The 27,840-nt window shown below is 39.5% G+C and overlaps 1 protein-coding gene and 1 long non-coding RNA gene across 12 annotated transcripts; one reads left to right on the top strand and one right to left on the bottom strand.

Moving 5' to 3' along the window:
* Positions 1 to 731: 731 nt before the first annotated feature.
* On the bottom strand, positions 732 to 27,735 carry LOC117340903 (coiled-coil domain-containing protein 84-like). Of its 3 annotated transcripts, none has more exons than XM_033902688.1 (10): positions 27,540 to 27,735; positions 22,338 to 22,504; positions 17,621 to 17,725; positions 15,146 to 15,212; positions 14,441 to 14,506; positions 8,664 to 8,882; positions 6,767 to 6,884; positions 5,311 to 5,443; positions 1,398 to 1,470; positions 732 to 1,367 (listed from the first exon to the last, which is right to left on the bottom strand). In XM_033902688.1, exons 1-10 carry the CDS (start codon positions 27,684 to 27,686, stop codon positions 870 to 872), a joined length of 1,593 nt encoding a protein of 530 aa, XP_033758579.1. In that variant the 5' UTR covers positions 27,687 to 27,735; the 3' UTR covers positions 732 to 869. The 3 variants fall into 3 exon arrangements, with proteins under 3 accessions (XP_033758579.1, XP_033758578.1, XP_033758576.1); XM_033902687.1 differs by having other exon boundaries at positions 732 to 1,357; positions 1,388 to 1,470; XM_033902685.1 differs by having other exon boundaries at positions 732 to 1,470.
* On the top strand, positions 9,528 to 11,866 carry LOC117340904. Of its 9 annotated transcripts, none has more exons than XR_004535498.1 (3): positions 9,528 to 10,186; positions 10,342 to 10,749; positions 10,803 to 11,866. It is a non-coding gene; the product is annotated as an uncharacterized LOC117340904 (long non-coding RNA). The 9 variants fall into 9 exon arrangements; XR_004535497.1 differs by having other exon boundaries at positions 10,342 to 10,715; positions 10,769 to 11,866; XR_004535496.1 differs by having other exon boundaries at positions 10,342 to 10,681; positions 10,769 to 11,866.
* Positions 27,736 to 27,840: the final 105 nt, after the last annotated feature.

Below are 27,840 nucleotides of genomic sequence, written 5' to 3' on the forward strand. Positions count from 1 at the left end.
TGACTAAAGACATGTCTTTAATAGTTGGAGAGTATTCTACAGATACTGGAGTGCACGAGCAAATCCCAAGGAAAATTCTGGTAGCTTTCCCCCACACATACCTCATACTGGCGTATGTTATAACGCAGATAATAACAGTTTCTACATCGTTGGACTATTTCACCAGAGCCTGGGTTGAAAATAGACTAGGACTGAAATACATCCTTCATGTTCAGTGACCTTTGAACCTTTAGCCTTGTCTGATGTCTGAATTTTAATCTAGGGTAGAGCTTGATGTTATGATATTATGGTGAAAGTTTCCACTAAACCTGTAGTGAGGTTCGTGTCATACCTTGAAAACAAGTTGTTTGATTATCACAGGGGATAACCTGATGCGGGTAACTGTTGTTACCCACATCCAATATGGTGAGTATTAACTGATGTGAATTATCATTGTTCTTCAACTTTATATGACATTCTGAGATATTTCTGTCGATAGTTGGCTCAATATAAATGTAATCTGAAGCGATGAGTTACCGATAATTGGTGTAGTTAAGCTGATATTAACAGGGCTAGTTTTGGCATGATGACGGTAACTGAAAATGTCCAGATCGTGATGATGCGGGTATCTGCGGGTAACTGGTTTGTATAAATCCATTAGGTTATCCCTGTGATTAAAGCCATACACACAGGCTGCTATCTGTACAGAATACCTTACGTAAAGTAGGGCTATATGATGATAATAACAACAGTTTTTCAGTTTTCAATGTTTTTTATTTAACACTGGAGTTGATATGAAGTCAGATCTCGACGGTAAAGAACCAGAATTGTCATTTCCATTTTTTGTCTCAGATAAAGGCAGTTCAGAGTTGCCTCCCTTTACCTTCCTTTTATAACCCCTTACTTGATAACTGTCTGTTTATGTCACCTTCTAACTGATACGAGAGATTAGATTTTTGTCCACATTTGTTTTGATGAAGGCTTTCTACTGTTTGATTATGTCCGTCGGATACTCGGTTATCCCGGAATTGAGGAGGAAATCCTCGGTCCATGTTGTTATAGTCCTGCTGGGACGGATACGGGAGGACACCTGTAGACTCTACATGGTTAGTGTTATGGTTGGTATCAGGACTGCCATATCGTGAGGACAAATGGAAACCAGCAGAACTTGTGGTTTTTCCTTCCCTGAATTGATCAACGTTTGTGTGAGAATTGTTTACAGCACCTCCCACACCTCCATCATTACCCATCACAAGTGGCGCGTTGTTTATTTCATGACCACTGGTCGGAGTGTCATGTGACCGCTGTCGTTTACTCCTGTAGGGTGCCGCTACTTTTGTACGGAGCCCTAACTGCTGAGTCTGTCCCTGTTGATCACCAGATTTCGTCTCCTGTCCCTGTTGATCACCAGAATTCGCCTCCTGTACAGTTTCATTCCTTGCTCTTTTACCAAGAAATGTGGAGCCTTTTGTTTCCCGTTCATAATATTTCCTGCAACAAACAATGTATAGCTATAGAAACCAGTATAAGAAACGGAATCTAAGTTAACATTTAGTTCCCCCACTGTATTATGCATTAGGAGCAGAACTTGATCAGGTAAACAAGGATTTGGATAATGTAGCGACCTCGTATCAGCATATACGCAGATTTATAACAGTATTTGCTGATGGAGCGTTTACAATGTAGACTGAGCAATTGCAATATTGCAACTGACGTATTCAGATGGAAAGAGACATTTCGGCTATATATTCTTATATATTCCGGTGTAGGTTCTCCATCACGACAATACACCAATAGCTGTACCGTAATCATGCTTAATAAGTGGAGTCAGGCTTCTTCTTAAGAGTGCCATAGCTTGATGAAAAGCTGGTCCGTTTTGGTGTTTATATAGGAGGACACTGGTGGTGCCAATTTTGCGTTTCCAGTCACCAGTAGGGACTTGGGTGGGGGAGACAGACTATGGGTTCATGTGAGGCACCGAACAGGCGGGAGTAACGCCAGTGTGTGACGCGGACTGCACAAGAGTGTCTGAGAAAACATAGATAAAAACTGACAGGGAAAAAGACACCAACGTGTGTCCGTGTTGTGTAGGGAACCATGTCGTCCACTCAGTATAATACCAGACTGGTTTCATTACTAATTCATTAATCATTAGAGGTAAAATGAGCGGAGTCTGCAGCCCTTTATATAGAGTGACGCAGGGTGGCGCAATATGGTGGAGGGTGGTTGCGCAGGGTGGCGCAATATGGTGGAGGGTGACGCAGGGTGGCGCAATATGTTGGAGGGTGGCGCAGGGTGGTGCAATATGGTGGAGGGTGGCGCAGGGTGGTGCAATATGGTGGAGGGTGACGCAGGGTGGTGCAATATGGTGGAGGGTGACGCAGGGTGGTGCAATATGGTGGAGGGTGGTTGCGCAGGGTGGTGCAATATGGTGGAGGGTGACGCAGGGTGGTGCAATATGGTGGAGGGTGGCGCAGGGTGGTGCAATATGGTGGAGGGTGACGCAGGGTGGTGCAATATGGTGGAGGGTGGTTGCGCAGGGTGGTGCAATATGGTGGAGGGTGACGCAGGGTGGTGCAATATGGTGGAGGGTGGTTGCGCAGGGTGGTGCAATATGGTGGAGGGTGACGCAGGGTGGTGCAATATGGTGGAGGGTGGTTGCGCAGGGTGGTGCAATATGGTGGAGGGTGACGCAGGGTGGTGCAATATGGTGGAGGGTGGTTGCGCAGGGTGGTGCAATATGGTGGAGGGTGACGCAGGGTGGTGCAATATGGTGGAGGGTGACGCAGGGTGGTGCAATATGGTGGAGGGTGACGCAGGGTGGTGCAATATGGTGGAGGGTGACGCAGGGTGGTGCAATATGGTGGAGGGTGGTTGCGCAGGGTGGTGCAATATGGTGGAGGGTGGCGCAGGGTGGCGCAGGGTGGCGCAATATGGTGGAGGGTGGCGCAGGGTGGTGCAATGCTGCTCTGGGTCGTGTTGTTGTATAACTCCAGGGAAATGAGACACAGTTTATGGCTTATGTGTATTGTTTTTTTTTCACAAAAAGGAAGAGGAATAGTTCATGTCAGACAGATAACTGGCAAACCTCAAGTACACTCTGCCATAAAAGCCAACAAAACACATAATAACTAATACATTTTTGACAGTAGAATATGTACACTTGATTTCTATCTAAAGAAAGTGTGACTTTGACCTTTAACCTTCAAAGCTTAAAGCAATTGCAAACAAGCACTTTAAGAAAGAAGCATTGTATGTTTGATTGGTAAGAGCAAACTCATGTCATTGCAAGGAAACTACTCATGTAATTTTCTGTTTATAGAAACAGTGACCTTAGCCTTTGAAACTGTAAATAATTCTAAGCAAACACTTTAAATATGGGAGGGATGAAAAAAGTTTGAGTTAAATTGGCCAAAACAAACTAGATTTTGCATGGAAGGTGATTTGTTTATCTATATTTAGTAACAGTGATCTTGACCTTTGAATTGAATGTTGATATTAAAAATCAATTGTAACAAGCTCTTTCATTAACGAAGCACTGTATAAAGTTTGAGTTCAAATGCCTCAAGGAAAATTAAGTTATTGCACGGAAATAAAAAACATGGATGGATAGACAGACGTACGGATCGGAACAGTGATTAATATATACCAGCACACATGCATGGCCCTTGAAATTATTCAATCAAATTCCTGCTTAAGAAACCATCGACTACATGTCAAGCTATAACACAAAGAGCAATAACTGTTTTTAACAAGATTACCGCAGGGCAGAACAATATACACCACCCCATGTCAAAAAGTACCGCCTGGCAGAACAAATATACACCACCCCATGTCAAAAAGTACCGCGGGGCAGAACAATATACACCACCCCATGTCAAAAAGTACCGCGGGGCAGAACAATAATATACGTCCATCCAATGTCAAAAAGTACCACCCGGCAGAACAATATACGCCCGTGAAGGCTGTGTTGAGATGATACGCCCGTGAAGGCTGTTTTGAGATGATACGCCCGTGAAGGCTGTGTTGAGATGATACGCCCGTGAAGGCTGTGTTGAGATGATACGCCCGTGGAGGCTGTGTTGAGATGATACGCCCGTGAAGGCTGTGTTGAGATGATACGCCCGTGGAGGCTGTGTTGAGATGATACGCCCGTGGAGGCTGTGTTGAGATGATACGCCCGTGGAGGCTGTGTTGAGATGATACGCCCGTGGAGGCTGTGTTGAGATGATACGCCCGTGAAGGCTGTGTTGAGATGATACGCCCGTGAAGGCTGTGTTGAGATGACGTATACCAAATTTGTTTCTAGTTGGACATATAAATTTTGAGCAACAGACAAAACACAAAACTTTAAAGTGAAACGCTGCCACTGCCAGAACAGAAAGAGCCTACCTCGTCTCTCACAACTTTCCATCACAGGCGAGACAAAAACTGAAAGGACATCTCCTGACAAGATTAAACAATGAAATAAACAAGACACATATTCGTTTACTTCTTCAAAGATTGCAGAATCAAAATGCTACTAAGGAAAACAAAACTACATGTCATGATTTCTAAGGGATCAGGTGAAACCGAGACAGGAGATCCCAGGACAAAATTTACACTGACGCCATCAAATAATAATACATAGATATCGTAAATAGTGTGATAATGTGACTTCAAAGTGTTTATCAACAGGCAGAGATAACCATACACTGCACATGTACGTCCATATTCTGCCTGGTCTGCCATGATCACCAATAAACAGGAATCCTAAAAATATTAACATTGACTGTTTTACCTGCTGACCTTGACATTGACTGTTTTACCTGCTGACATTGACTGTTTTACCTGGTAATATTGGCATTGACTGTTTTAGCTGGTGACCTTGACCTTGACTGTTTTACCAGATGACATTGACTGTTTTAGCTGGTGACCTTGCCTGTTTTACCTGGTGACCTTGACCTTGACTGTTTTACGTGGTGACCTTGATATTGACTTTTTTCTGGTGACCTTCACATTCACTCTTGTTATATATTGTCTGGTTGAAATTGATTCAGACTTGTTTTACATTTCTTTCATCAAAATCTAAGAAACAAGATGAGAGCATTTACCAAATCACTCGGCCACCGCGGCCACCGCAGCCATCGCACTCTATACCTAGCAGCTGTCAGATGTCTGAAATGTTAACTTGTCAATCTACTTTAACATCTTAACCAAGAAATAATCATCTTTTTAAAAACAAGCCCCTTAAAGCCATGACAAGCAATTGTTAACTGGTGGATGGACAGATGGTGTGGGCAGATGGACGGACAATACATAATCATCAGATTAAATACAAGACTAACTTACTTAGAATTAAGGCGACGACCAGAGTTCCAAACTTGTCCAAATGATGGCAGCCATGTATCAGATTTGGCAGAACTCCTGTCAAAGGAGGCACCCACTCGACAAGCCGGCAGTTTCTTCTTCTCTTCATTGGCAACTGAAACAAGTTCATTCATAAAGTACCATGACATTATACAATGTTGATTCCATGGTCACAATTAGCTGTATGGAAACATAGTTAATAAAACCTTGACATCAAATGAGATATTGAATATTTACATTATGCGACCAAACAAACCTCCATGTTAACAAAAGGCCCAGAAGGCCTGCTTCATCCACCTTGATATTTCAGTAATCAGGGCAAAATACTCTCATTTAAGATTACAAATACAAAAAGTTTCTACTTTTTCAAACCAAATGTGAACAAAATTTTCAAAGACCTATTCAGTATTTCCTCGACGGGTCTGACAAGTAGACAGAGGCCCAGAGGATCTGTATCACTCACCAAGATATTTAAAAGATCACGGCTTTATAAATATTTTCCCTTTTTGGGATCTACCTCTCAGTACTAAACAAAGAATATTTTGTTCTTGTTCCAAAGATGATTTTAAGTAAGTTTGAAAAAAAGACATAAACTTTAATCTCTAATATTGATTTTTAGCCTTAGTTAGACTTAACTTACACAGCATTTAGTCCCCTTCACCCCAGGTCTTCTCTCTATCACATTATTTATCCTTTTCTGTCCTGACCCCCTAGTAGGACCAAATCTTCAGTTGATACACTTCCTTAACCAAACGATGATGAGGATCATAATCTACCAAACTCCAGTCTTAATCCATTTACTTCCATTTTCCCTATTGACCCTCTACCACTATAGAGCCAGACCTTTGAACAAGAGTCTCGTGCTGTAGACCCAATTTGATCAAACGCCCTTTATTTTAAAGGTTTACTTCCATTTTCCCTATTGGACCCACCTTCTGCCACGAAGGGCACAAAATCTATTCAGGCATTCTGGACACGTATCAGAGTTAGACAAAATCTATTCAGGCATTCTGGACACGTATCAGAGTTAGACAAAATCTATTCAGGCATTCTGGACTAGTATCAAAGTTAGACAAAATCTGTTTAGCCATTCTGGACTAGTATCAGAGTTAGACAAAATCTATTCAGGCATTCTGGACTAGTATCAGAGTTAGACAAAATCTATTCAGGCATTCTGGACTAGTATCAAAGTTAGACAAAATCTACTCCGGCAATCTGGACTAGTATCAAAGTTAGACAAAATCTGTTTAGCCATTCTGGACTAGTATCAGAGTTAGACAAAATCTATTCAGTCATTCTGGACTAATATCAAAGTTAGACAAAATCTATTCAGTCATTCTGGACTAATATCAAAGTTAGACAAAATCTATTCAGTCATTCTGGACTAATATCAAAGTTGAATGATGGACACTGTAGGTTCACCGGGACCAATAATTACCATGCCTCTGGTAGTCTTTCAATGTGGGTCCTATTTCCTGGCCTCTATCCTCTGTGTTGTCCTGTAACCATGGTGGGAGTCCTCCAGTGTGAACATTGCCCTCCTCCACCAGGAAATCCTGTTTATACACAAATATTCATTTGGTGAAAACTGAAAAAGTTTTGGGGTCAGAAGAGTACTCTTGGCAAGTCACGATTACTCATGACCATTGAGCTAAAAATGGAATAAATCCTTCAAGGGTTTAATGAAATATTCTGTAAATATCGAAGCTTTTATTTTAAAAGTGGTAAGGGATGACCTACCACCAAAACGAGTGGTAATGTGTGACATTCAACTAAAACTTCACCAAAACCAATCAGGTAAAGTGTGATAATGAACCAACTAGAACTGTCGCCAGGATGGCTCACTAATACCCCCGCAATCTGCACAAGTCAATGGTGAATTGGAACTGTTAAATTAGAGGCTAACTAAGATAACCCAGTAATATAGTGACCAGTTGCCATAACAACCATAATTTTGAGAAAAAGAAAGTGGCATGCACATCTACCCATGGTCCTCTATATTTGTGTGAAGTTTCATTGAAATTGGCCCTTGGTTTAGGAGGAGTTGTCCGGACAAGCATAATGTTATGGTTCTTATCAGAAAACCTGTTTATAGTGACCAGTTGCCATAGCAACCATAATTTTGAAAAAAAAAAAGTGGCATGCACATCTTCCCATGGTCCTCTATATTTGTGTGAAGTTTCATTGAAATTAGCCCTTCGGTTTAGGAGGAGTTGTCCGGACAAACTTAAAGGTATGGTTCTTATCAGAAAACCAGTTTATAGTGACCAGTTGCCATAACAACCATAATTTTGAGAAAAAGAAAGTGGCATGCACATCTACATGTGGTCCTCTATATTTGTGTGAAGTTTCATTGAAATCGGCCCTTCGGTTTAGGAGGAGTTGTCCGGACAAACTTAAAGTTATGGTTCTTATCAGAAAATCTGTTTATAGTGACCAGTTGCCATAGCAACCATAATTTTGAAAAAAAAAGAAAGTGGCATGCACATCTACACATGGTCCTCTATATTTGTGTGAAGTTTCAATGAAATTGGCCATTTAGTTTAGGAGGAGTTGTCCGGACAAGCATAAAGTTATGGTTCTTATCAGAAAACCTGTTTATAGTGACCAGTTGCCATAGCAACCATAATTTTGAAGAAAAAAAAAGTGGCATGCACATCTACCCATGATCATTAATATATGTGTGAAGTTTCATTGGAATTGGCCCATCGGTTTAGGAGGAGTTGTCCGGACAAAATGCGTGTACAGACAGACGGACGGACGGATGGACGGACGGACAGACAACCTGATTCCAGTATACCCCCCCTAACTTCGTTGTGGGGGTATAATCAGGTAAAGTGTGAACTACCACCCAAACCAATCAGGTAAAGTGTGAACTACCACCCAAACCAATCAGGTAAAGTGTGAACTACCACCAAAACCAATCAGGTAAAGTGTGATAATGAACTACCACCAAAACTTGACTTTATGATATATATGCACCTGAACCTATCAACACCAAAATCTTATCCGGTGCAGAGACAGAAGCTTCAATACTATGATATCAATATGCACCAAATTGATTGAGGTATTATGAGATATCTTGTACACAAACTTTGTGCTACAGACAGACCCTACAGGGCCTAACACAAAGAAACTGCTATTTAGCCCCTCCTTACAAAGCTGGGTTATAACATAAACTATTAAATTATTAATCAAGTGATGGTCAAATTTTATCAGCTGAAAGGTTTACAACAATGCATGCATCATAATAGTAATAACTGATGGAGATAACTCTGATATAGAGGTTAGTTGACAAGAATGTATAGATATACAAGTATGATAATGAACCTTACCTGGGGACCTATGAAGGTCACGCCATCCCCATGGGCAGAAAGTGTGGACACTCCTGCAGACTCACTCAGATGATCGTTTGGGTACCCGGATATGCGGCCCAGTTTCCCGGCCTCAGACTGGATGGCTACCCCTACGTACTGGTTCGGATGATTATCAGGGTATCTGGAAATATGGCCCAGCTTATCGGCTTCTGAAATCTGCTGTTGCTGTGGGACAGTCTTGATGTATTCAGGAAAAGAAGTTTTTATGGATGATGATGACATTTTAGGGAGGAGTGAAGATGATACACAAAATAAGTGATTTCATCTTCATTCCCCATCAATTAAAACAAAACTCTAAATCTACATGTTTTTATATGTTCAGAGAAAAAAGGATGATAACTTTTCTACCAGAGATACTTAAAAAATCAATAACTTCTCAAAGTCCCAAGAGATACATACAAGTTGATACCATCCACAGAATAATTGTATATTGTTAATTAAAGGAAACAGAAATGACATTTTTTCGGAGTTTGATACAATAATTGAAATAACTATATTCTTTCCATATGATCTTAACTACTATGAAATTTAATTCTATATTCTGGTATTTCTAAGTGAGGACATGAATTTGACATCATTTCTTCCCGCCACTCCTACATCATAACAGGCTAGGTAATCTCACCACTCCTACACCATAACAGGCTAGGTAATCTCACCACTCCTCCATCATAGCAGGCTAGGTAATCTCACCACTCCTACACCATAACAGGCTAGGTAATCTCACCACTCCTACACCATAACAGGCTAGGTAATCTCACCACTCCTACACCATAACAGGCTAGGTAATCTCACCACTCCTACAGCATAACAGGCTAGGTAATCTCACCACTCCTACACCATAACAGGCTAGGTAATCTCACCACTCCTACATCATAACAGGCTAGGTAATCTCACCACTCCTACACCATAACAGGCTAGGTAATCTCACCACTCCTACACCATAACAGGCTAGGTAATCTCACCACTCCTACACCATAACAGGCTAGGTAATCTCACCACTCCTACATCATAACAGGCTAGGTAATCTCACCACTCCTAGGTAATATCACCACTCCTACACCATAACAGGCTAGGTAATCTCACCACTCCTACACCATAACAGGCTAGGTAATCTCACCACTCCTCCATCATAACAGGCTAGGTAATCTCACCACTCCTACACCATAACAGGCTAGGTAATCTCACCACTCCTACACCATAACAGGCTAGGTAATCTCACCACTCCTCCATCATAACAGGCTAGGTAATCTCACCACTCCTACACCATAACAGGCTAGGTAATCTCACCACTCCTACACCATAACAGGCTAGGTAATCTCACCACTCCTACATCATAACAGGCTAGGTAATCTCACCACTCCTACACCATAACAGGCTAGGTAATCTCACCACTCCTACACCATAACAGGCTAGGTAATATCACCACTCCTACACCATAACAGGCTAGGTAATCTCACCACTCCTACAACATAACAGGCTAGGTAATATCACCACTCCTACACCATAACAGGCTAGGTAATCTCACCACTCCTACATCATAACAGGCTAGGTAATCTCAACACTCCTACACCATAACAGGCTAGGTAATCTCACCACTCCTACACCATAACAGGCTAGGTAATCTCACCAGTCCTAGGTAATCTCACCACTCCTACATCATAACAGGCTAGGTAATCTCACCACTCCTACACCATAACAGGCTAGGTAATCTCACCACTCCTACACCATAACAGGCTAGGTAATCTCACCACTCCTACATCATAACAGGCTAGGTAATCTCACCACTCCTACACCATAACAGGCTAGGTAATCTCACCACTCCTACACCATAACAGGCTAGGTAATATCACCACTCCTACACCATAACAGGCTAGGTAATCTCACCACTCCTACAACATAACAGGCTAGGTAATATCACCACTCCTACACCATAACAGGCTAGGTAATCTCACCACTCCTACATCATAACAGGCTAGGTAATCTCAACACTCCTACACCATAACAGGCTAGGTAATCTCACCACTCCTACACCATAACAGGCTAGGTAATCTCACCAGTCCTAGGTAATCTCACCACTCCTACATCATAACAGGCTAGGTAATCTCACCACTCCTACACCATAACAGGCTAGGTAATCTCACCACTCCTACACCATAACAGGCTAGGTAATCTCACCACTCCTACACCATAACAGGCTAGGTAATCTCACCACTCCTACACCATAACAGGCTAGGTAATCTCACCACTCCTACAGCATAACAGGCTAGGTAATATCACCACTCCTACATCATAACAGGCTAGGTAATCTCACCACTCCTACACCATAACAGGCTAGGTAATCTCACCACTCCTACAACATAACAGGCTAGGTAATCTCACCACTCCTACAGCATAACAGGCTAGGTAATCTCACCACTCCTACATCATAACAGGCTAGGTAATCTCACCACTCCTACATCATAACAGGCTAGGTAATCTCACCACTCCTACACCATAACAGGCTAGGTAATCTCACCACTCCTACACCATAACAGGCTAGGTAATCTCACCACTCCTACAACATAACAGGCTAGGTAATCTCACCACTCCTACATCCTAACAGGCTAGGTAATCTCACCACTCCTACACCATAACAGGCTAGGTAATCTCACCACTCCTACATCATAACAGGCTAGGTAATCTCACCACTCCTACACCATAACAGGCTAGGTAATCTCACCACTCCTACATCATAACAGGCTAGGTAATCTCACCACTCCTACATCATAACAGGCTAGGTAATATCACCACTCCTACACCATAACAGGCTAGGTAATCTCACCACTCCTACACCATAACAGGCTAGGTAATCTCACCACTCCTACATCATAACAGGCTAGGTAATCTCACCACTCCTACATCATAACAGGCTAGGTAATCTCACCACTCCTACATCAAAACAGGCTAGGTAATCTCACCACTCCTACATCATAACAGGCTAGGTAATCTCACCACTCCTACACCATAACAAGCTAGGTAATCTCAACACTCCTACATCATAACAGACTAGGTAATCTCACCACTCCTACACCATAACAGGCTAGGTAATCTCACCACTCCTACATCATAACAGGCTAGGTAATATCACCACTCCTACATCATAACAGGCTAGGTAATCTCACCACTCCTACACCATGACAGGCTAGGTAATCTCACCACTCCTACACCATAACAGGCTAGGTAATCTCACCACTCCTACACCATAACAGGCTAGGTAATCTCACCACTCCTACACCATAACAGGCTAGGTAATCTCACCACTCCTACATCATAACAGGCTAGGTAATCTCACCACTCCTACACCATAACAGGCTAGGTAATCTCACCACTCCTCCATCATAACAGGCTAGGTAATCTCACCACTCCTACACCATAACAGGCTAGGTAATCTCACCACTCCTACATCATAGCAGGCTAGGTAATCTCACCACTCCTACACCATAACAAGCTAGGTAATCTCACCACTCCTACACCATAACAGGCTAGGTAATCTCACCACTCCTACATCATAACAGGCTAGGTAATCTCACCACTCCTACATCATAACAGGCTAGGTAATCTCACCACTCCTACACCATAACAGGCTAGGTAATCTCACCACTCCTCCATCATAGCAGGCTAGGTGATCTCAACACTCCTACATCATAACAGGCTAGGTAATCTCACCACTCCTACATCATAACAGGCTAGGTAATCTCACCACTCCTACATCATAACAGGCTAGGTAATCTCACCACTCCTACACCATAACAAGCTAGGTAATCTCACCACTCCTACATCATAACAGGCTAGGTAATCTCACCACTCCTACATCATAACAGGCTAGGTAATCTCACCACTCCTACATCATAACAGGCTAGGTAATCTCACCACTCCTACACCATAACAGGCTAGGTAATCTCACCACTCCTACATCATAGCAGGCTAGGTAATCTCATGATCACCACTCCTCCATCATATCAGGCTGGGTAATCTCACCACTCCTACACCATAACAGGCTGGGTAATATCACCTCTCCTACACCATAGCAGGCTAGGTAATATCACCACTCCTACATCATGGCAGGCTAGGTAATCTCACCACTCCTACACCATAACAGGCTTGGTAATCTCACCACTCCTACATCATAACAGGCTAGGTAATCTCACCACTCCTACACCATAACAGGCTAGGTAATCTTACCACTCCTACACCATAACAGGCTAGGTAATCTCACCACTCCTACATCATAGCAGGCTAGGTAATCTCACCACTCCTACACCATAACAGGCTAGGTAATCTCACCACTCCTACATCATAACAGGCTAGGTAATCTCACCACTCCTACATCATAACAGGCTAGGTAATCTCACCACTCCTACACCATAACAGGCTAGGTAATCTCACCACTCCTACATCATAGCAGGCTAGGTAATCTCACCACTCCTACACCATAACAGGCTAGGTAATCTCACCACTCCTACAACATAACAGGCTAGGTAATCTCACCACTCCTACAGCATAACAGGCTAGGTAATCTCACCACTCCTACATCATAACAGGCTAGGTAATCTCACCACTCCTACATCATAACAGGCTAGGTAATCTCACCACTCCTACACCATAACAGGCTAGGTAATCTCACCACTCCTACACCATAACAGGCTAGGTAATCTCACCACTCCTACACCATAACAGGCTAGGTAATCTCACCACTCCTACAGCATAACAGGCTAGGTAATATCACCACTCCTACAGCATAACAGGCTAGGTAATATCACCACTCCTACATCATAACAGGCTAGGTAATCTCACCACTCCTACACCATAACAGGCTAGGTAATCTCACCACTCCTACATCATAGCAGGCTAGGTAATCTCACCACTCCTACATCATAACAGGCTAGGTAATCTCACCACTCCTACATCATAACAGGCTAGGTAATCTCAACACTCCTACATCATAGCAGGCTAGGAAATCTCACCACTCCTACATCATAACAGGCTAGGTAATCTCACCACTCCTACATCATAACAGGCTAGGTAATCTCAACACTCCTACATCATAGCAGGCTAGGTAATCTCATCACGTAATTGCTATAACATCACTCCTAGACCTAAACCTCGGCATAACATCAGCCAATTTTTTTTGTAATATGCGACGCTATATAAATTAAGCTTCTTGAATCTTGAAAAAGCCAAACAAAACTGTCTTGAGGTGAAACACAGATAAAATATAGGGGTTTGGTTTGGTTTATTTTGTTTAATGTCCTATTAACAGCCAGGGTCATTTAAGGACATGCCAGGTTTTGGAGGTGGAGGAAAACCGGCGTACCCGGAGAAAAACCCCCGGCCTACAGTCAGTACCTGGCAACTGCCCCACGTAGGTTTTGAACTCGCAAACCAGAGGTGGAGGGCCAGTGATAAAGTGTCGGGACACCTTAACCACTCGGCCACCAGGGCACCAGTAGTTAATGTCAACAATAATCACAATTATGTCTGATACCAAACCGTTTCCCTATCAAATCAGGTAAATTGATGACAGTTCTTGTAAAAGATTTTCAATATTTCACTCTGAAGTTGGGTGTAATGTGTAATACCAAATTTTTCAATTAGCTGATTTTCGTCTAGAATATTTTCCTATAGACAAAACTTGCTACAATGAATTTGATTGGATACACTGGTCATGTCACCAAGAACATTGCAGCACCACACACCTTCCATTCTTCTGATTGGCTAATCATTTGTCTCGTTGTTTCTTGGTTTCTCAATTTCTTGGCAATCTGAAAGATAATTACATATCTGAGCTAAAACATAGTATGTATATAACATCTGCTTAACATTGCATCAGCATAAAATCATAAATTATTCCAATATCATATTAACTATCACAGGATTTCTCCACGGGAGTCGTACTACTTTGTTATAGATGCCATGATTTATATGTCAGACTGGAAGGATCAGTACTGTACATATCAGATTTATTTCAACACTTGGGTGTTCAATGCATTTCGCAACATATTTATTTCCTATACATGTACATGTGGAACCAAATCCATTATTAACAGCCTATTGTGATAGAATGTTTATGCTAACACTACTAAGGGTAATTTGGTTAATCAGAAGTTAATGTTTTAACAAAATCAACTCCAATTACCTTCAATATGATTAAAGCAATCATTTCTCTAAAACATTGCTGAAAGTTTTAAACATTTTCACAGTTTGAACAGATAATTGTTGCATAAAGTTTTTTGAGTTTTGTTTTACGTCCTATTAACAGCCAGGGTCATTTAGGGACGTGCCAGGTTTTGGAGGTGGAGGAAAGCCGGAGTACCCGGAGAAAAACCAACGGCCTACAACATGTTATCACCTAACTTTGCCCAGTAATACACACACACACACAACTTGGCCTCAGTACATACCATCTTGATTTGGTGTTTAGCTCTCTCCTCAAACCTCCTCACTGCATGTACAGCTAACACCTTAAACCTGGTAAGAAATGAAATTTTATCTTTAAAAACTATTGTATGAGGAATGTACAAAGCAAAATGTGTTAACAAGCGATTCTAGGTCTCAGATAGATTAATAGAATCTTACATAGGTCTGTTCTGGGGAAAAGGATATCTCGACCTGAGTGTAAGAGTTTGGCTGGTCATCACAAGGCTTGCATGTTTGATTACTTTTCTCACACACTTATATATAATTACTGATAAATAAATTCCAGTCAGAATAAACACTGCTCTAATTCATTTGCCAAAACCAGAAACTGGGGATTACCGATTCACAACAATTCTAGGACATCAGGGAAACAATATGATGACATCAAGTTTAAGATTCAATACTATGATGTCATGGGGAAATAAGGTATGCAATTTGTCTTTTCCCACAAAAACAGAGATTCCCCTGTGAAGTATGGGAGGAAGGACAGGTTTTGATTACCTTCTTATGATCTAAGTTTGTTCCTCTCAATCTGTTACATCAACTCATCAACTCAAATATCAGTTAAAAAATAATCAGGTAGTCATCACAGGTTCAACCATTTTAATTTCTGTGTCTGAAATTATCCTTTCATCCTTTTTGACTAGAATGGTATCAAGTAAATTGTAAATAAATCAGAAATTTCTCATATCTGTTTGTCATCTTTTAACACCCAGGTCTCTATAAGCTCAGCAAGTCCTTCATCCTTAGTCTCAATACACATTCATCCTCAGTCTCAATACACATTCATCCTCAGTCTCAATACACATTCATCCTCAGCCTCAATACACATTCATCCTCAGCCTCAATACACATTCATCCTCAGTCTCAATACACATTCATCCTCAGTCTCAATACACATTCATCCTCAGTCTCAATACACATTCATCCTCAGCCTCAATACACATTCATCCTTAGTCTCAATACACATTCATCCTCAGTCTCAATACACATTCATCCTCAGCCTCAATACACATCCATCCTCAGTCTCAATACACATTCATCCTCAGTCTCAATACACATTCATCCTCAGCATCAATACACATTCATCCTCAGTCTCAATACACATTCATCCTCAGCCTCAATACACATTCATCCTCAGCATCAATACACATTCATCCTCAGCCTCAATACACATTCATCCTCAGCATCAATACACATTCATCCTCAGCCTCAATACACATTCATCCTCAGCCTCAATACACATTCATCCTCAGCATCAATACACATTCATCCTCAGCCTCAATACACATTCATCCTCAGCCTCAATACACATTCATCCTTAGTCTCAATACACATTCATCCTCAGCATCAATACACATTCATCCTCAGCCTCAATACACATTCATCCTCAGCCTCAATACACATTCATCCTTAGTCTCAATACACATTCATCCTCAGTCTCAATACACATTCATCCTCAGTCTCAATACACATTCATCCTTAGTCTCAATACACATTCATCCTCAGCATCAATACACATTCATCCTCAGCATCAATACACATTCATCCTCAGTCTCAATACACATTCATCCTCAGCCTCAATACACATTCATCCTCAGTCTCAATACACATCCATCCTCAGTCTCAATACACATTCATCCTCAGTATCAACACACATTCATCCTCAGTCTCAATACACATTCATCCTCAGCCTCAATACACATTCATCCTCAGTATCAATACACATTCATCCTCAGTATCAATACACATTCATCCTCAGTCTCAATACACATTCATCCTCAGTCTCAATACACATTCATCCTCAGTCTCAATACACATTCATCCTCAGCCTCAATACACATTCATCCTCAGTCTCAATACACATTCATCCTCGGCCTCAATACACATTCATCCTCAGTCTCAATACACTAACTCCCAGGACTGTAAGCTCAGCAAATTAAACACTTCATCGTAAGTCTCAATACTCTAACACCCAGGACTCTAAGCTTAACCAGAAACAAACCCTACATCCTCAGTCTCAATGTTCTAACTCCCTGGACTCTCAGCTTATCAAGTCCTTCATCCTTATTCACAATACTTTTATACCCAGTATGCTAAGCTTAACCAGCCCTTCATCTCAGATACCCAGGACTCTAAGCTTAACCCTTCATCATAAGTCTCAATACTTTAACACCCAGGACTCTAAGCTTAACCCTTCATCGTAAGTCTCAATACTTTAACACCCAGAACTCTAAGCTTAGCTTCTTAGAAACCTGACGTCTATTTACTTTGAATGAAAAAGTTTGCACCCGACACCATGTGACCATCATCACCATGTCATGACATAAACCCCCTTCGAATCTGGTAGATGAGCTACCCGACCATGACCAGCTTGTTCTTTCAATCAGTTTTAAAAATTTGATAGATTAGAAATGTTCCACAGATATTTTCGGAGAAATAAAGTTGATAGGACTTACTCTTTTAGTTTATCTGGCTGCAAACAAAACAAATCCCGTCCACATACAGATTCATTTATCCTGTGAGCACGGAAAAAATCAGCGGTCTTCTTTGTGTGTTCTTCACTGAATTTAGAAAAAAAATATTTCTATAAAAAATATGTACTGAAATTATTTGCATAAAAGTTTGCTGTTTGCTAGATTTATTGCATTATTACAAAATGGTACACTTTGTACTATCAATAATTATCATATCATTTATCTATATAATCTTATCTACCAGTATATATAACTATATCTACCCATTACTTACTAGACCCTAACTATATCTACCAGACTTGAGTAGTATATATAACTATATCTACCAGCCAATGTGGCGCAGCGGTATAAGCTGCGGGTATTTCTGGCTAGGTGATTGGGTGCCGTAGATCATGAGTTCGAGGCCCGATCAGGGCACGAGTCAAAAAGTTGTCTTCCTTCGTCATTTGTGTTACTATGTTATATAAGTATATCTACCAGTATATATAACAGTATCTACCCATATATATAGCTATATCTACCACCAGTATATATTACTCTATCTACCCATATATATAACTATATCTACCAGTATATATAACAGTATCTATCCATATATATAGCTATATCTACCACCAGTATATATTACTCTATCTACCCATATAACTATATCTACCAGTATATATTACTCTATCTACCCATATATATATCTATATCTACCAGTATATATTACTCTATCTACCCATATATATAACTATATCTACCACCAGTATATATTACTCTATCTACCCATATATATAACTATATCTACCAGTATATATTACTCTATCTACCCATATATATAACTATATCTACCACCAGTATACATTACTCTATCTACCCATATATATAGCTATATCTACCACCAGTATATATTACTCTATCTACCCATATATATAACTATATCTACCACCAGTATATATTACTCTATCTACCCATATATATAGCTATATCTACTACCAGTATTTATTACTCTATCTACCCATATATATAACTATATCTACCACCAGTATATATTACTCTATCTACCCATATATATAGCTATATCTACCAGTATACATTACTCTATCTACCCATATATATAGCTATATCTACCACCAGTATATATTACTCTATCTACCCATATATATAGCTATATCTACCACCAGTATATATTACTCTATCTACCCATATATATAGCTATATCTACCAGTATACATTACTCTATCTACCCATATATATAACTATACCTACCACCAGTATATATTACTCTATCTACCCATATATATAACTATACCTACCACCAGTATATATTACTCTATCTACCCATATATATAGCTATATCTACCACCAGTATATATTACTCTATCTACCCATATAATTATATAACTATACCTACCACCAGTATATATTACTCTATCTACCCATATATATAGCTATATCTACCACCAGTATATATTACTCTATCTACCCATATAATTATATAGCTATATCTACCACCAGTATACATTACTCTATCTACCCATATATATAACTATATCTACCACCAGTATATATTACTCGATCTACCCATATATATAGCTATATCTACCAGTATATATTACTCTATCTATCCATATATATAACTATATCTACCAGTATATATTACTCTATCTACCCATATATATAACTATATCTACCACCAGTATATATTACTCTATCTACCCATATAATTATATAGCTATATCTACCAGTATATATTACTCTATCTACCCATATATATAACTATATCTACCAGTATATATTACTCTATCTTCCCATATATATAACTATATCTACCAGTATATATTACTCTATCTACCCATATATATAACTATATCTACCAGTATATATTACTCTATCTACCCATATATATAACTATATCTACTACCAGTATTTATTACTCTATCTACCCATATATATAACTATATCTACCACCAGTATATATTACTCTATCTACCCATATATATAACTATATCTACCAGTATATATTACTCTATCTACCCATATATATAACTATATCTACCAGTATATATTACTCTATCTACCCATATATATAACTATATCTACCAGTATATATAGAGGATATCTAACAGTGTCTTCAGTAATACCAAATATATTTCACGAGTGGGGCTAATATTTTGATATTTTTCACGAGTGCGCAGCACGAGTGAAAAATATCAAAATATTAGCCACACGAGTGAAATATATTTGGTTTTACTGAAGACACTGTTAGATATTCTGTTTATTACATTTTTTATCAACGAAAACCCTACCCCGTATGCTTACTAGGACTACAGCGATAATTTGTAAACAAAGAAAGTAGTTTCCCCTGTCTAGTTGCTGACATATATGTCAGCTTTCTGATTGGTCAATTATTTTGGTATTTTCTAATCATTAATTTGATTGGTTAAATCAGCAAAAGTGATATTTTTCACTAGTGAAAAATATGATATTCTTCACTAGTGAAAAATATCACTTTTATAGAATGAATAATTTTTGATATTTCACTGGTAACAAGAGATCCCAGAGGGATCTTGGCGCCCACCATTGAATGTTCTTTATAGGTTCCATGTCAGATTGATCTTTTCTCTACTTTTCTCTTCTTCTAAGTCTTACTAATCTGTGTAAATTCAGAAGAAGCCTCTAGTACTTTTCAAACAAGGGAAACCTATATATAAAATTTAAGATTTAGGCACCAAGGGGAACCTATATATGGAATTTGAGAAAGATTCCTTCAGTACTTTCTGAGAAATAGCGATAACAAACTTCAATTGTCAAAATCCAAGATGGCTGCCTGTTGGCCATGTTGTTTTCCGATTGGTCTCAAAATGCAATATGCATAACTAGGCACCTGGGGGAACCTACATATGAAATTTCAGGAAGATCCCTTCATTAGTTTCTTAGAAATAGCGATAACAAGTTTCAATTTTCGAAATCCAAGATGGCTGCCTGTTGGCCATGTTGTTTTCCGATTAGTCTCAAAATACAATATGCATAACTAGGCACCAAGGGGAACCTCCATATGAATTTCAGGAAGATCCCTTCAATACTTTCTTAGAAATAGCGATAACAAACTTCAATTGTCAAAATCCAAGATGGCTGCCTGTCGGCCATGTTGTTTTCCGATTCGTCTCAAAATGCAATATGCATAACTAGACACCTAGGGGAACCTACATATGAAATTTCAGGAAGATCCCTTCATTAGTTTCTTAGAAATAGCGATAACAAACTTCAATTGTCAAAATCCAAGATGGCTGCCTGTCGGCCATGTTGTTTTCCAATTAGTCTCAAAATGCAATATGCATAACTAAGCATCAAGGGGAACCTACATATGAAATTTGAGAAAGATCCTTTCAGTACTTTCTGAGAAATAGTGATAACAAACTTCAATTGTCAAAATCCAAGATGGCTGCCTGTCGGCCATGTTGTTTTCCGATTGGTCTCAAAATGTAATATGCATAACTAGGCACCAAGAGGAACCTACATATGAAATTTGAGAAAGATCTCTTCAGTGCTTTCTGAGAATTAGCGATAACAAACTTCAATTGTCGAAATCCAAGATGGCTGCCTGTCGGCCATGTTGTTTTCCGATTGGTCTCAAAATGCAATATGCATAACTAGGCACCAAGAGGAACCTACATATGAAATTTCATAAAGATCCCTTCAGTGCTTTTTGAGAAATAGCGATAACAAACTTCAATTGTCAAAATCCAAGATGGCTGCCTGTCGGCCATTTTGTGTTCCGATTGGTCTCAAAATGCAATATGCATAACTAGGCACCAAGGGGAACCTACATATGAAATTTCAGAAAGATCCCTTCAGTACTTTTTGAGAAATAGCGATAACAAACTTCAATTGTCAAAATCCAAGATGGCTGCCTGTCGGCCATGTTGTTTTCCGATTGGTCTCAAAATGCAATATGCATAACTAGGCACCAAGGGAAAGATACATATGAAATTTCAGAAAGATCCCTTCAGTACTTTTTGAGAAATAGCGATAACAAACTTCAATTGTCAAAATCCAAGATGGCTGCCTGTCGGCCATGTTGTTTTCCGATTGGTCTCAAAATGCAATATGCATAACTAGGCACCAAGGGAAAGATACATATGAAATTTCAGAAAGATCCCTTCATTACTTTCTGAGAAATAGCGATAACAAACTTCAATTGTCAAAATCCAAGATGGCTGCCTGTCGGCCATGTTGTTTTCCGATTGGTCTCAAAATGCAATATGCATAACTAGGCACCAAGGGGAACATACATATGAAATTTCAGAAACATCCTTTCAGTACTTTCTGAGAAATAGCGATAACAAACTTCAATTGTCAAAATCCAAGATGGCTGCCTGTCGGCCATGTTGTTTTCCGATTGGTTTCAAAATGCAATATGCATAACTAGACACCAAGGGGAACCTACATATGAAATTTGAGAAAGATCCCTTCAGTACTTTCTGAGGATTAGCGATAACAAGAATTGTTTACGGACGGAGGGACGGACGGACGGACGGACGGACGACGGACCACGGACGCAGGGCGATTTGAATAGCCCACCATCTGATGATGGTGGGCTAAAAATGTAATAAATAACTATATCTACCAGTATATATAATTTGCCTGAAACAAATATGAACTGAAGTGAACAAAGCTAAAGGCAAACTATTGCATAATCTATTGTGTATCATACCTTGCTATGTGTTCCAGTAGACTTGAATATTTTAGGAGACAGATATCCAGCATCTGATGTCGGGAGATCTCTCTAACACAGAAGTAACACCAAAACTTCTGGCTCATGTCTGTCCTTCCTAATGGTACAACTTCAGGGGCAGCCAGGGTGTCTGTCGCCTCAATCAGCTACAGTCATAAAATAATTCTTATATAGGACTCTTACTATTGAAGAAAAACGCCTAGTTAATTCTCATAACTGTGTGTTGGTACTTTTACCATTGTCAGAAGTAAAACGTGATTCTTATAACTAATATTGTGAATTAGTACTTTTACCATTGTCAGAAGGAAAACGTGATTCTTATAACTAATATTGTGAATTAGTACTTTTACCATTGTCAGAAGGAAAACGTGATTCTTATAACTAATATTGTGAATTAGTACTTTTACCATTGTCAGAAGGAAAACGTGATTCTTATAACTCTAACCATTGAAATAAAAATACTTATTATTGCGCTATCAATCCCAAATGTTCAAAGTTGTTTATAATCTTTCCAAGCAAAATTTAGGAGTCCCTTTTGTATACATGCATCTTAAACCAAAACAAGAGGCCCATTGGCCTTAACGGTCATCTGACTTTAAAGACCCTTGGACTATTGTAATACAAACTCAGTTGCAAGTATAGTGGCACTTTTGGCCATGGTGGCCATATATAGTGGATTTTGGACCGACCAAATTAATAACAACACTTGGTCAGGACCATCACATGATCATTGTAGCCAAATTTGAGGTGAATGCATATTTGCCACTGGTGGAACTTGAGATGAAATTTAAAATATGTGCTGTTCAGGAAAACCATGATTGAGCAATTGCAATCATGTTACAAAATAGCAGCTGTGACTGCCATGTCAAAGTTTTTTACAAGGCTGAAATTAAAAGAAACAGAACTTTGTTGGCTCTCCTTCCTTAACATCCTCACTAAATTCAAACTCAATGGCACCAGTGGAACTGGGGAAGAAGTTTAATATGTTTTTCAAAATGGCTGTCATGGTGACAATCTTGGATTTCTTGACTGACCCAAAAAATAACAACACTTGGTCAGGATTATATCAGGTAAGTTAGAGCTGAATCCCACTGATAGAACTTGAGAAGAAATTTGAAATGTGAAAAGTTTACGCACGGCATACAACGACGACAGACGGAGCATGTTGACTCTTCAGTTCATCAGATAACCAATATTGTTTGCCTAAATATATGCAGCTATAAATAGCTTTTATAGTGATACATATATGGCAAGCTGTTTGTTTATAATTGACCCTATTTCGAATAGTCTGAACTTGTTAAATGAAGAAAATAAAGTAAGATTCTTTTCTGCAAACTCCATTAATATTGAAAGCTTGCTTCGATCGGCCCAGGGAAAATGCCAAGACTTCGATCAAAAGGCATATTTAGGGTAATGGGACATATATCATTATATGTGTGATCATTGCAGTATGTTGACGTATCTGACAGAAAACAAGAGATCCCAGAGGGATCTTGGCGCCCACCATTGAATGATCTTCATAAGTTCCATGTCAGATTGATCTTTTCTCTACTTTTCCCTTCATTTTACTAATCTGTGCAAATTGAGACATCCCTCCAGTACTTTTCAAACAAGGGAATCCTAGCTATATAAGAAATTTGAGATTTAACGATAATGGCTGTTTGTTTGCCAGGTTGTTTTCAGGACAGACTGGTCCAAAAATGCAATACAAGGGACCAAGGGGAACCTACTTATGAAATTTGAGAAAGATCCATTCAGTAATTTGAGAAATAGAGATAACAAACTTCAATTGTCAAAATCCAAGATGGCGGTCTGTCGGCCATATTGTTTTCCAATTGATCTCAAAATGCAATAAGCATAACTAGGCGACAAGGGAAGCTTACATATGAAATTTGAGAAAGATCCCTTAAATACTTTCTCAGAAATAGTGATAACAAACTTCAATTGTCAAAATCCAAGATGGCTGCCTGTCGGCCATGTTGTTTTCCGATTGGTCTCAAATCGCAATATGCATAACTAGGCACCAAGGGGAACCTACATATGAAATTTGAGAAAGATCCCTTCAGTACTTTCTCAGAAATAGCGATAACAAACTTCAATTGTCAAAATCCAAGATGGCTGCCTGTCGGCCATGTTGTTTTCGGATTGGTCTCAAAACGCAATATGCATAACTAGGCACCAAGGGGAACCTTCATATGAAATTTGAGAAAGATCCCTTCAGTACTTTCTCAGAAATAGCGATAACAATTTTCAATTGTCAAAATACAAGATGGCTGCCTGTCGGCCATATTGTTTTCAGATTGGTCTCAAAACGCAATATGCATAACTAGGCACCAAGGGAAACCTACATATGAAATTTCAGAAAGATCCATTCAGTACATTCTCAGAAATAGCGATAACAAACTTCAATTGTCAAAATCCAAGATGGCTGCCTGTCGGCTATGTTGTTTTCCGATTGGTCCCAAAACGCAATATGCATAACTAGGCACCAAGGGAAACCTACATCTGAAATTTCAGAAAGATCCATTCAGTACTTTCTCAGAAATAGCGATAACAAACTTCAATTGTCAAAATACAAGATGGCTGCCTGTCGGCCATGTTGTTTTCCGATTGGTCTCAAATCGCAATATACATAACTAGGCACCAAGGGGAACCTACATATGAAATTTGAGAAAGATCCCTTCAGTACATTCTCAGAAATAGCGATAACAAACTTCAATTGTCAAAATCCAAGATGGCTGCCTGTCGGCCATGTTGTTTTCCGATTGGTCTCAAAACGCAATAAGCATAACTAGGCACCAAGGGGAACCTTCATATGAAATTTGAGAAAGATCCCTTCAGTACTTTCTCAGAAATAGCGATAACAAACTTCAATTGTCAAAATCCAAGATGGCTGCCTGTCGGCCATGTTGTTTTCGGATTGGTCTCAAAACGCAATATGCATAACTAGGCACCAAGGGGAACCTTCATATGAAATTTGAGAAAGATCCCTTCAGTACTTTCTCAGAAATAGCGATAACAATCTTCAATTGTCAAAATACAAGATGGCTGCCTGTCGGCCATATTGTTTTCAGATTGGTCTCAAAACGCAATATGCATAACTAGGCACCAAGGGAAACCTACATATGAAATTTCAGAAAGATCCATTCAGTACATTCTCAGAAATAGCGATAACAAACTTCAATTGTCAAAATCCAAGATGGCTGCCTGTCGGCTATGTTGTTTTCCGATTGGTCCCAAAACGCAATATGCATAACTAGGCACCAAGGGAAACCTACATATGAAATTTGAGAAAGATCCCTTCAGTACATTCTCAGAAATAGCGATAACAAACTTCAATTGTCAAAATCCAAGATGGCTGCCTGTCGGCCATGTTGTTTTCCGATTGGTCTCAAAACGCAATAAGCATAACTAGGCACCAAGGGGAACCTTCATATGAAATTTGAGAAAGATCCCTTCAGTACTTTCTCAGAAATAGCGATAACAAACTTCAATTGTCAAAATCCAAGATGGCTGCCTGTCGGCCATGTTGTTTTCGGATTGGTCTCAAAACGCAATATGCATAACTAGGCACCAAGGGGAACCTTCATATGAAATTTGAGAAAGATCCATTCAGTACTTTCTCAGAAATAGCGATAACAAACTTCAATTGTCAAAATCCAAGATGGCTGCCTATCGGCCATGTTGTTTTCCGATTGGTCTCAAAATGCAATATGCATAACTAGGCACCAAGGGGAACCTATATATGAAATTTGAGAAAGATCCCTTCAGTACTTTCTGAGAAATAGCGATAACAAGAATTGTTTACGGACGGACGGAGGGACGGAGGGACGGACGGACGGACGTGGGACCACGGACGCAGGGCGATTTGAATAGCCCACCATCTGATGATGGTGGGCTAATAAAACATAGCCATGCGGAAACTCAACATTTACCTATTAATATAAGCTGAAAGTAGTCTAACTTTTGTGAAACGTGTACTGTTTAGGGGTCTATAGCTATACACAATGGCCAATCGCGACCTGCAATTATAATAACAATCATCCGAAATGAAGAAAGTTTAATGATCAATCAACATTGAATTAAACAATTTAAGATAATGTCCGAGTTAAAAATAGAGCTTGAATATAAAAAATGTAAAAATCCAAATGGCTATTATGGACAGCCATAAGGGTTTTTTTACCTATTGAATCCTGATATCTATATTTGAATAAGAGATATTTAATTTTTCTAAAAATTTATTGGCATAAATAATACAGATCTGTATTTAAATTTGAGACATATGCATATGTCTGATTAAAAATAGATATATCTGTATTTAAAATAGAGATATCTGTATCTTCTAAATATTAATCTCTTTCTATTTTAAATACAGATATATCTGACTTCAAATTAAAGACATCTTTATTTAATTGAGAGATACAGTTTGGTTTGGTTTATTTTGTTTAACGTCCTATTAACAGCTAGGGTCATTTAAGGACGGCCTCCCGTGTGTGCGACATGCATGCGTGTAGCGAGTGTGTATGTGTGTTTTGGGAGGCTGCGGTATGTTCGTGTTAAGTCTCCTTGTGATAGGCCAGAACTTTTGCCGATTTATAGTGCTACCTCACTGAAGCATACTGCCGAAGACACCCAGCAGCACACCCCACCCGGTCACATTATACTGACAACGGGCAAACCAGTCATCCCACTCAAAATATGCTGAGCGCTAAGCAGGAGTAGCAACTACCATTTTTAAAGACTCTGGTATGTCTCGGCTAAGGGACAGAACCCAAAGCCTTCCTCACAGCAGCGAACGCTCAACTAAAAGCCAAAAGTGAGGCATTGTCAAGGGAGACATTAGGAAGGAGAAAGTTGTTAAGAAAGAAAAGCAAAGATAAAATCCCAAGTTTAGTCGCCTCTTCCGATCATGCAATGGGGGCAGCAGGTACAATTCTTACGCCCTACCTGCAGCGAGATACAGTATGCAACATACTATTTAAATGGAATATCTATTTCTCATAAGCAAATATATATCTTATATGAAAATAGATATCTGTATTTTGATAAGTGTTTTCATATAGAAGAGAGATTTCTCTATTTAAAAACAGATATCTGAATAAAAGGTAAAACGTATTTTCAGGACCTGACTTTAGGCCTACTCATTGAGGCTACTGAAAGGCGACAAGAATACAATGTTACCTTTTTCCGAGTTTTATCCAAAATGTTCTGAATTATTGTCCGGTGTTTCTTTGAATACAAATGTTTCTTTCCCTTCTTGTGGTTAAAACGACAAAACGAACAATATTCAAATTGGCGGTATGACGTCTTTTCTCTTTTACCTTCCATCTTCCAAACATTGCATGTAGTCTAAATCAGTCAGCCTCTTAATGCTAGATATCGGGAGAAATCTTGGACGTCCTACCATATCCTGATCCGTTTAACCGTGCCTTTTTACTATAAACATATTATCTATTTCAACAGTGGCTTATGAATAAACTGA

This window comes from Pecten maximus, chromosome 13 (assembly GCF_902652985.1).
Source record: "Pecten maximus chromosome 13, xPecMax1.1, whole genome shotgun sequence".
In the NCBI taxonomy this organism is placed as follows: Eukaryota; Metazoa; Mollusca; class Bivalvia; order Pectinida; family Pectinidae; genus Pecten; species Pecten maximus.